This window comes from Myotis brandtii, unplaced genomic scaffold (genome assembly GCF_000412655.1).
Source record: "Myotis brandtii unplaced genomic scaffold, ASM41265v1 scaffold136, whole genome shotgun sequence".
Lineage (NCBI taxonomy): Eukaryota > Metazoa > Chordata > Mammalia > Chiroptera > Vespertilionidae > Myotis > Myotis brandtii.
The window spans coordinates 6,392,040-6,404,150 of record NW_005354829.1 but is presented as its reverse complement, the minus strand read 5'-3'; the positions used below and the strand labels follow the sequence as shown (position 1 = coordinate 6,404,150).

At 32.1% G+C, this 12,111-nt stretch overlaps 1 protein-coding gene across 8 annotated transcripts in view; it reads left to right on the top strand.

Annotated features, from left to right (window-relative positions):
- GRIA2 (glutamate receptor, ionotropic, AMPA 2) overlaps positions 1-12,111 on the top strand; it is a 116,856-nt gene that overhangs the window by 60,687 nt on the left and 44,058 nt on the right. For all 8 annotated transcript variants that reach the window (XM_005860535.2, XM_005860534.2, XM_014535014.1 and 5 more), the window contains exons 4-5: positions 5,254-5,450; positions 9,594-9,647. In XM_005860535.2, coding sequence (XP_005860597.1) covers positions 5,254-5,450; positions 9,594-9,647 — 251 coding nt within the window. The remainder of the gene's footprint in view (positions 1-5,253; positions 5,451-9,593; positions 9,648-12,111) is intronic.

The window sequence follows — 12,111 nt, the reverse complement described above, 5'->3', positions numbered from 1 at the left end:
TCCTACCAGTGCACGAATCTGTGCACTGGGCCTCTAGTATATATACTAACCTAGAATCAGACTCAGTAAAAAGTGCTTTTTATTTATCAGTTTAATGTCAATAAGGTAAGGTAATATATTTCTACAGACAGTAGGTAAAATCAGAACTAATGTTTTATATCTTCATGTCTTGGTTTTAATTTTGAGCCATACTGTTTTCCTGAAGGGAAACACTTTTACTTCAGAACCAAGAAGACATCATGCATAGAATAAAAATTCTTCCAAATAATACATTTTCTTTTCAGATGTTCCTGAAAAAGTCAATGAGAGAAATATATGTTAATTTAATATGGCTTAGGCATGCTGCCATGATTTAGTGATCATGAATATTAATTTCTGTGCCTGAAAGATGAATAAGGCCAGTGAATTTTTAATGGACCAAAGAAAATATTTTTAAGAAGGAAGACATGGTCTGAATGAAATACACCTATTTGCAGTAATCATTTTTTAATTCCACCCATTAATGTCCAAACTAAAACATTTGGACTCACCTGTTTTTAGGCTGATGGATTTTCTATAACCTCTCACAATGTTATTAGCACTAGCTCACAATGAGACTGAACTACTACTAATACTTAGAGTTTTGGGAGATTAAGATAGGTTCTACAGCTATAACTAGTGCAGTAAAAATTAGGCATAAGGGGAAGTAATGTAATCCAACAATTCTTTAGCCATTCTTTATTTTAACTAAAAGTCTGAGAATTTAGAACTTAATTTTCAACTCTTGTATGTTCTTGAGGTTTTTCTTGAAAATATTTTCAATATATTTACTAAGAGGAACAGTTAATTTTCTGGATTTTTCTGTATAGTATATGAATAACTGTGCATTTTAAGTTTTCTTTTCTAAGTAATTCAGCAATAATAAATCAGTCTCTGCTGTAATAACTCAAATATATAGTAATATATATATATATTAGAGTTGAATAATTAATACCTTCTAATGGCTTTAAATAAGCCAATATTCATATATAGAACCCCCATTGTTCACACATATTTATATTCTGAATTAGGGAAGACTCATATTATAAAGATACTTCCATGCTAGTTTGTGTGAAAGGGAAAGAGATCCCAGGTAACACTTGCTTCCCTAATTAGAATATGGTACCAAGAGACCAAGAGCATGTGTTTATGTTATATTTAAAGAATTTAATTTCACTTCAATATTTATAACATGCATTTATTTTCAGTGATTTTTAAAGTTTAAAACGATCCATTAATTTAAAAAACACAAGATAGTAACAAACTTTTCCTTATGGGGAAGAGGCAGATCAAGTTGAGAGAGAGTTTGAGAGGGTTACTGAAAAAAGAAATCTAAGAATATGAATCACTAAACATATGGGTCAGCAGTCTCTTCAAATCCTGAGTCCGATAATACCAAGGTGTGTGACTTATTTCCGCTGTCATTAGATGATTTAATGTTGTTCAGTGTCTTCTGATGAAACTAAATTCATCAAGTGTGATATACATTACTTGAGCAGTTTAGCTTCTTAATAGATGAAAGTTATTTATTTCAGTTTCATAGGTTACAAAATATTAATTCTGAGAGTTTTAATAACAGAGAATCCACACCAACTGAGTTACTTTTGACTCAGAATAAATGAGTCTGAAACCCAGCCATTACTTTAAATGAATTCTTATTGATTTTATATACCATATTCTTCGACAAGAGGAACTGCCAATAAACATTAGGCTAAGAAATATCACTTGATAAATTCCATTTGCCAATTGTCATTTATATTTAAAATTCCTTGTAACATATGTTGAAAAATAGGACAGAATGTCAAGAACATCACCACTTGAAACATATTTTAGTGGGTGGTAAAATTCATAATTAAATAACTAAGAAATAAAATAATTTATTTTCTAGAAGAAAGGAAGCCCACTTGTAAGTGCTAGATGATAATATGTGGATAGCATATAGAACATCATCTATGGGTGACATGAAAAAGTTGCATAATGATTGGAATGTGGAAAAGTAAAATCTTGACAGTAGAAGAGGCTTAGAAAAATAGCTTTATTTTTTTCCTACTTGGAAAGAAAACTGGATAGAGTTAATGACTGTTTTGATAGCTGTTGAATTGATCATGATGACCAGCTGTGCATTCTATCTTCATTGATGAAAAACAGGAAGAGGATTTGAATTGTATTATGGGAGGATTTAATTTACTTACAGTGAATCATAGGTGATCCATTAAGTTATTAAAAGATGTTTTGTCATTAATAATTTTTTACCATAGCATTTTATCTCTTTATAAATTTTCCCTTGAGCAATTCTTATTTATACTATAGTTTTTTGTTACAAGACTGGCTAGAGGAAACTAATTTTACCAAAGAAACATAAAAGTCACTTTAAGTTCAATTTCTGGTTCAGTTTTTCAAATTGAAATAAAAGTAATGTCTTTTACATTTTCATTATGAAATATTTTAAATAACAAAATATAGAGGATAATATAAAGACCCCCAAGAACTCTTAACCAAAGGTAATGACCATAATATGAGAAATCTTGTTTTACTTATAGCCCTCTGCCTTTCAGTTATTTTGAAGCAAATACCTGACATCATAACATTTCATCTGTTAATATTTCAATGTGTATTTAAAAAAATAATTCCCTTGTTTTAAACATAACCACAATATCATCATATATAAACAACAATAATTCATTAATTTTTTCATACATTTTTTATAGTTTGCTTGAATAAGGATAAATATAAAGTCCAAATATCTCAATTGGTTAAGGTATCTCTTAAGGCTTTTATAATGTAACTAGAGGCCTGGTGCATGGGCTGATCGGGTCTTCCGGTTGCTGGCCAGGTCTTCCTTCATTCCACGCCACCCCCTGGTGGTCAGCACATGTCATAGCAAGCGGTCTCCCGGTCAAACACCTGTAGAGACAATTTGCATATTAGGCTTTTATATATATAGATGTAGAGTTGTTTACTGTTTGAGTTTTGATGATTACAACATGATGGCTTTTAGCATATTACTCTTTGCCTTATATTTCTTATAAATTTGTAGTTTGATCTAGAAACTTGATGGGATCCAAATTCACTTTTTTGACATAAATACTTCATAGGTGGGTTGAATATTCCCTTTTGGAGACATAACTTCTGGTTGTGTCTCTTTTTGAGTTATTAGCAGTATTATGATTGTTGACTTGATACATTAATTCACTAGGTGCTACAAGGTTGTTACAATTCTAAATCTATATTCATTTATCATGTAGTAGCTGGAGTCTTTCCAAAGAGCAAAACCTCCTTTAATTAATTATTATCCTGAGTCTAGTTCCTATAGGAAAGGCAGGAAAATGCTTGTCTCTCTTCATTTACCAATTTTCAAAGTAATAACTTGGCTCTCTAGCATCTACAATGGCAACCAAATATTTATCATTACAAATTATGTATTTAAAATGTTATGTATTTAAGCCTTTTGCAGGTACTATTATTCTTATTGATATTCAAATTGCCCCATCTTTATTTAAAATTAGAGGCCTGATGCACAAAAATTCGTGCAAGAGTAGGCCTTCCTTCCCCCAGCTTCCCTCTGGCACCCGGGACCCGGGCTTCCCTCTTCCTGCCACTGGCGGGACCCCGGCTGGCTTTGCCCCAGCCCCCAGCTTCCTCAGGACAGACGTCCAGAATGATGTCCAGAAGACGTCCAGTCTAATTAGCATGTTACCCTTTTATTAGTATAGATGATCTTCACCAAATTGACTCCTGAGTCCTTCGACACAATGCTGGTAGTTTTGGAGAGCTTCCTTGCTTGCTGGTATCACAAGATGTTCTAGGCTCATTTTATATACTCTTGGCCTATATGGAATATATACAATTTTTAATGATACTTGTTAGGTTCAAATAGTTTTCAACAACATTTAGAATATGCATATATTTTTGCTATGATAAATAGGTTTAAATAAATTTAGTACATGAATAAAGCTTATAGAGTGATGTTATCACTTTAGGTAAATCCCACATTTTTAAGGTAAAAAGGGATCCATATTCTTTTGGGAAAGATGCAAGTCTTTTTGGAATTAGGAAGATGATGTTATGATTCTGAATTCTTTTTGGATCTTTAATTTGTGTTGTTCGTTAAGCTATTAATAGAAATGATGGATTTGAGTTGGCTGTGAAGTGTTGCAGCATGTGAAAGACAGTTTATGTACTGGCTTTCTAAGTGCTAAACTGCAGATTTAACTTAAGGAAATAAATTCCCAAGTTGTTCTCCTTCTCAATCCTACATATGAGGTAATGTATGGATATTAAAAATAAAAATAAGATTTTAAGATACATGATGCTATAAACACAGAAGTAGTAAAATGGTTTTACATTTGAGAAGTTAAGTAAATGTAACAAATCTGTGCTAGAAAACTAAGTTCTACCATCTGGTTAATAAGTGAACATATTAATCTCTATGGGATCAGTCCCAATAACAAAACATGAAACAGAAGGCTGAGAAAAAACAACTTCAGAGTAGAAATATAGGAGGAAATAGAGATTATTGGTTCTTAGACTCAAATGGCACACATAGATTCACCTCACTGAAAATGTACTCAACTTCTTCAGGATATCATTATGACATAATAGACTATCATACATAATGAAACATTTTCTTTGACTCTGTCAGAGAAATTTTTGTAATGTCTTTGATTTAACTCAAAACAGTGGTATTGAAGACATTATGCTTTAATAATATCCTAAAAAATAGAGCTAAAAGAAGGGGATACTGTTCCCCCTCCAAACTATGACCCTTTAGTCAGAACAATAGCATTTAGATAAAATGTGATGTGAAGTGGAAATAAGTAGAAGTTGATCAAGATCATAGCTGTAGCTTTTTAGAAAAGTCAACATCAATTTAGTTGCACAAAAATATCAGCCTTAAACATATATTCACCCCGTGGTTGGGTAGCTCAGTTGGTTACAACATGGCCCAGATACATCAATGTTGCGGGTTCAATCTCCAGTCAGAGTACATACAAGAATCAGCCAATGAATGTATAAATAAGTGGAACAACAAAACAGTGTTTCTCTCTCTCTCTCAAACTAAAATGTGTGTGTGTGTGTGTGTGTGTGTGTATACATATACATATATGTATATATACACACATATATACATACACACACACATACACACATGTGTGTTTGCTGTCAATTTTACAACACAATTCTGACTTATTTGAGTATTTTTATCAGTCATCATTTTTTTCTTTGCCTTCCTAGGCTTATCAACACTGCAAGCTGTGCTGGATTCTGCTGCTGAAAAGAAATGGCAAGTGACTGCTATCAATGTGGGAAACATTAACAATGACAAGAAAGATGAGACCTACCGATCACTTTTTCAAGATCTAGAGTTAAAAAAGGAACGGCGTGTAATCCTGGACTGTGAACGGGATAAAGTAAACGACATTGTAGACCAGGTTTGCTATTCTCTGTTTTCTAATGGTCCTAAATATAGAATATGCATGCACTGTCAGCGTTTGGATCGAGTATTTGTGGAAGGTGCTTGAACAGCAGTTTTTACTTTATGGTTTATGTAGGATGCGGCAAAGATCATCAATTAAATTATCTCCAGCTTCCGTTAGCAATAGCAGATGGTCTTCAATAATGCTGACACATCAGACTAATCATGAAATATAGTTTATATACTAGAATAATTCCGAACTTTTACATTTTACATTAGTGTTGCCCTAAACTTTGGTGTTTTTAATTGGAAATTTAAATTTTAATTCTGTTGAACTTCTTAGAGATAAAGAAATAGACATGTCTGGTTCCTAAGAGAAAAGTGAATAGTTCATGAATTCTTTGATGATGCCATGGATTACTTCAAACAGTAGAGTACATTACTGTGTGCTAACTCTATCTTGTTGTCTAAATGGGTTTATGTCTTCAGAAAAAGCATGTATTTATTTTTCCCAAGAAGTAGTTTTTTCCCCTCTTACTAGGGAGATTTTATATCACTTTAAACCCATTAATCTATGAAATTAAAATATGTAGGGAAGACACATTCAGTCTGTGTTCACTGTTTGAGAAGCTTGCTAGATAGTATATTCATTTGGAATGTTTTAAGGAGTAAGATGATTCCAGAGCTACAGATGCTTTTTCTGTGTTTACTATACTACCTTGCTTCAGTTTAAGATATTTTAGTATAGAAAGCCATGCAGTAATATATTATGAAAAACATTTAATCCACTATGGTTATAGATAGGGTAAGTGATGACAGATGGTACTGAAGCAGCATCATGACTTACTAAGATCTCCTTCACAGGGCATCTGCTTCTTTTCTTAGCTGGTGTGTGTGTGAGAGAGATTTCTAAATGCTTTATATGGCTGTAATATAGTTGATATATAAAATAATACGCAAACATATACATATACACACATTGAACTAGTTAGCCTCCATTTTATATATATTAGGATGACTGCCACCTCCTTGGAATAATACAGGTTTAGAAGAAAAACACAGAGTTGAGTATGCATTTCTTAGAGTTTCTAGGCTTTGAGAAAACAACCAGATTCACTAATTTGTAGAACACAAATAATTTTGCATATATAAATGTTAATGAAGCTTTAATGACATGTAATAAATGGATCTTTCATAAGATATTGAATAACTGAATAATGCTATCTTCTTATATGACAAAACTAAATGTTGTATGCCAGAGAGGTGAACATTTTACTAGAAAAATCTTGATTACTGTCAGGAGATGAATTTGAGATTGTTTTTAACCTGGAGGTCTTTTGTTCAAACGTGAACTTCAAAAACTCATTTGAATTTCATAGGAGATTCTCATTAAAAATGAGTTTTAATATTAGCCATTAGTCTTTGCTTTAACATTTTAAGTAGTCCTAAGTTACCATAATAAATGTTGGAAAAGCCTATATAAAAATAATTATTTCCAAAATTAGAAGAGAGAAACTACAAGATAAACTAGGAAGATACGGAATGGAATGTTTAGAAGCAATATGATCATGGTTAAATAAATTACCATTTGGACATCCATTCAATATGTACAGGGTATTTTCCACATATATATGATTTGTATTTTCACAAAACACTCTTGAATGTGTTAAATTAGTGTATGCAATGGATGGTTGCATTATTCAACAAACATTTATTGAGGACATCCTCTGCATCTGGAATGAGGGATACAAAGAGAGGTAAGAAAGAGTGGTGTCTTCGCCCCATGAACTCATTGTTTAGAAGGGAAGAAAAATATACATATATAATTCTACAACATCATCAGTGATAATCAATGTGGTTTAAGAGTATGGAAGAGGAAGTACCTATCTTAACATGGGTGGGATGATCTATAAAGATCATCTCTATGTGGCTAGTGTAGATTCACTCATTTATTTATTCACTAAATTTTCCCAAGTGTCTAATGTTTACTGGACAGGCACTGGAGTAAATTCAAAGCAGTAATGTTAAACAAATCAGTCAAGTCCCCATCAAGGTGAATATTCATGGTATAATTACAGAAATTAATGCATTATTATGATAATGGTACATACTATGAATGAAAAGAACAGGATGTTACTTTTCTAAATTACAAAAAGAGATAATTTAGACTGGGAGATTATGGAAGGCCTTCAAGGAATAGAGTTTACTAGGCAAAAAGCAGGTCAAAGTACATTTCAAGAAAACATTATTTACTTCCTCATTTTATCAATAATTGAGAGTTGAGATGTGACAAAATTTTATTTTCATAGTAGCTTAAAGTTAGTAATAGAATTAAACTTTGTTTTGATTATGAGTTTTTCTATCATTTGATGAAAGCTGGAGACACTTATTTCTAGTGGTATTTCAGTAGGAAACACTCTGAGTCATAAAAAACATTAAGAAATTAATGTAACTTACTATTGTTAAAACAATACTAATGGTTATTATAAAGCAAATACATGATTGTTAGTACGGTCGACACTAATTCTTATATAGAAGTAGGGATAATCAGTTTTCATATCCCTCCTTCCTCTTAAGAACACTAAATTCAAGTAGGGACTACTGGTAGTACCATTTATACTGTTTTTTTCTTAATCCCCAGAAGATAGATTGAACAGTAAGCAGAACCAACAGATATCAGTAGGAAATACGAAGGACATAGTCAACTCAATTCAGCTGATGCTTATTAATATATATTTTTTCATTCAGAAGGATATCTTGTCTTCACAATTCTCCTTTCAATATAGAGGGTCCGTTTTTTAGAAAAGCCAATTGAGTGTTGTTACATAAAAATAGTTTAGAAAGTAATGTAAGTTCTAACTCCCTTCCAAACAACTACCACTCATTATCAAAGTAACATGGTAGAATACTTCCCAGGATTTTGCCCTTGCTCTTTAACTAAATGCATTGCTCATGGAGCACCTGACTGCCTGGGACAAGGGAAGGTCAGGGAAGTCCTTCAGGATATTCCATTGGGCTGAGAGTCATTGTGCCTTAAGATGGAACAAGACAAAGGATATGGTGGTGGAGAGAGCTATCCAAGTAGAGGAAACAGAATGTGTGAAGCCCCAATGGGATGGAAATAAGCCTTTTTTGTTACAAAAATACTGAAAGGCCAGAAGTCTCCTGTGTAAGAAGAGGGAAAAGTGGGCCCAGAGAAGCTTGAAACACCATTGGATTTTGCAGCATATGAATGATTTTGACTTTTATGCTCAAAGCAACAGGAAGCCACCAAAACAATCAAGCAGGGAGGTTAATGATTGGAAATTTAGTCTATTGCCCTGGCATGTCATGCTTTCCATTGGTGTAGCTATTTTATTAAAAATAAAAATTACACTTGAATATCCAAGTATCAGGACTAAAACATAGCCATTTTACCACTTACACTCTCTTTGTAACTGATATAGATCAGTGAAATATCAAATTGATTCAACAAAGTCCAAAACTGTTCCAGCATTACCAAAACAGCCACTTGTTCCATAATGCATTTATTTTGCTATTGATTTTTGACTTAGATTTATGGATAAATAGCTTCTCCGATACTTTGCTGCCTCAAGCTAGAAATAATAATGTTTATTTGAACTAAGCTATAAACATTTCAAGACTCTTAATATAGAAATATTATTTTATAGATCCACAAAATAGTTCATTTATATGCTTGTTAATAGTTGTTTTAAATTTATGTATGACTATAAACTCTGTGTGATTATCTTTGAATGTAGACGTGCGAATATGAAATCTCAGATGTTGATTTTAGCTGCTTAATGTTTCATTGAAAGGACAAAAAACATAGCTATGTAGGAATAAAATTGTGACATGGATTCAACATGTTTTTGTTTTTAAATTCTTTAAATCTTGTGGCCTTATTTTCACTACTTTGTTAAGTTATTGACTTTGAAAGTTAACATCTATTAGGTACTAAAATGTACTGTTATTTTTTCCTGAGAAAAGTATTCTCTGGGTTTGGTAATTATATTTTATCAAATATGACTCATTGTGGAATATCAAAAAAACAGAGAAGTGAATTATTTCATTTTTTTCTGAGTCAGGTCATTATGTTAGTAATTTTACATTTATATTACTAATATTTATTAAATGATTTTTTCTTTATCTGTGTTAGGTTATTACCATTGGAAAACATGTTAAAGGATACCATTATATCATTGCAAATCTGGTAGGTGAATTAATAATTTTAATGAAGAATCCTATTAATTAAAAAACTTTTGAACAACCAGCATTTATCAGTGGTATTCATAAAAATATATTTTGTTTATATTGATTGATTAGGTGATAATATATTTCTGAATTTCTGTTTAGATTTACTTCCCACTTTACATTTTTAGTCAATTTCTTCTTATTATAAATGATATAATAAATTATAGAACAGTATTTGACAAGCTTTATAAATTGTCTTAGAAGATGTATTTTAACTACAGGAAAATTTTCAAAAATATATAAATTTTAACTCTCCCAATTTCCCCTTGTATCTCACTGTCACTGTATTTTATAAACTTTACCCTTTGCCCATTCCTTTAAAGTGTTTAGCACAGGTAATATTCAAAGTAAATGCAAATTTGTGAGAATGTCTCAGTAAAAATTAAACCAGGAAATACCCAAATATAGAAAGGTTAAATATTATTTATTTACTATTTGCTGTATAAGCAACACGATGAAAGTTGGGTTCCCATAGCTAATCACATTTTCATTATGATTCCTATCAAAGAATGTATTGAATGTCCAAGTGGTTAATTGTATCTCCCTTTCAATTATACAGAACCAATTTTGAATTATTAGATATTTTCTTTTTTAAAATACCTTTTATATCAGCAATAAAATAAGCTTAAAGTTTTACTTTTACAAAGATTTGTATTCTTTTAATAAGTACAATTCTATGTGATTGGAAACATCGTCCCTCCCAAATCTCAGGAAAAAAGGCAAGAAAAGTTGGACAGAGGGAGAGAATGAAAGATTATTCTAAATAGCATAATAGGACTCTGAAAAAGTTTCATATTTATACCAATGCAGATTTATTTCATAGTGTCTAGAATATTAGATTGTTACATGAGAAAACATTTCTAGTAGTGATGGAAGGAGATAAGAGAAAATAAATTACAACCTTGTAACTGATAAATATTTTTACTAGAAGGTGACACCAGTGATTTAGAATATTAAACCTCAAACCTATATGCTATTGAGAGAAATTGGTTGTTCAAGATAAATTTCTATTTGGCAATGAAATGGCTAACTACTCTAAAAATTCATTAGAACTTACCCTTATAATATGATATTGTAGGTCCTAAATCACTCCCTACTGAAGAAGCAAGAGTTAAAATAGATTAGCTCTGTATTCAGTCTCTTCAGAACCAAATTTCTGAGCAGAAAACAGCCTGGACAGTCAGTCCCCTGTGTGAATTGTGCCATTTGATGAACAACACACAGCCACATTGAAAGCTGCGATCTTTAAAAATGTCCAGATGGAGATGATTTTATTGGAACATTGAGAAATAATGACAGAAGGTGGCTCATCAATTTGAGAGTTGATAACAGACACTATGAAACAAGTGTTTGAGTGACCAAAGTAAAAATGTTTTAAAAAGAAAGAAAAAGAAAGTTCATGTTGCTATGATGCTTCTAGGGAGCAACCTACCCAATCTTTTCTCTGAATTCAAGTTTTGCTTTTCCTTCTCTGAATACTTGGTATCCTTGCCATATGGAATTTCTGATGAATCAGTAAATTCAAAGAATCTGTAGTGAGTTTCAGTTTCTGAGAAATTATAGAACACTTGAAAATTTCACTGACATTTAAAATTGAAGAATGCTTTCCAAATTTGAAGGGCTTTTCATCTTCCAAACTATTGATTGAGGATGCCCCTTTTTTTCTGTCCAGGGTCTGATGAGTGTTACGGTTGGCAGTTATGCAAGAGAAAAATCTTTACATTTTTGGTTAATTTCCTCAGGAATTGCTGAATGCTTGCTTAGGCTGTAAGTTCCTGATATAGCATTTAAAGGGATAAATTGTACATAAAGTGATAAAGATGCAGTTCATAATGGATCCTTTTCTCATTTCTTCAACTCCTCAAATATTGACAATAAGCATTGCTGTCTACCCCCCACCCCATCTACCTTTCAGTAAAGCACACTCAGTGAGCCTCCCTCATGCACACAGGAATTTCAAGTGTCTTACTATTAAATAACCAAGCATAAGCAGATATTTGAGAAAAAGTATTTGCCATGAAGAATGCAATACACATAAACAGAAACAGGGCAAACAGGAACTACACGAAAAATGTTTAAATATGTAATGAGTATCTGCAGAGAAATAAGAGAAAATATATAATCTATAAAAAGAAAAGGATGCTATGGGAAAGAAAAAATTAGAGAATAAGAAAGAGCTCTGGGAAGTTCACTTATTTTCTAATGTAGTAAGTAAAATTGAATGACTTTAAGGATAAAGTTGAGAAAATCTTTCAGATTAGGTAACAAAATAACAATCTACACTAATAAAAGAGAAACATGGTAATTAGCGTACGACCGCTACCCTTTTCATTGGCTAATCAGTGAGTATATGCAAATTAACTGTCAGCCAAGATGGCGGCCGGCAGCCAGGCACTGAAGCGAGCACAAGGCTTGCTTGCTGC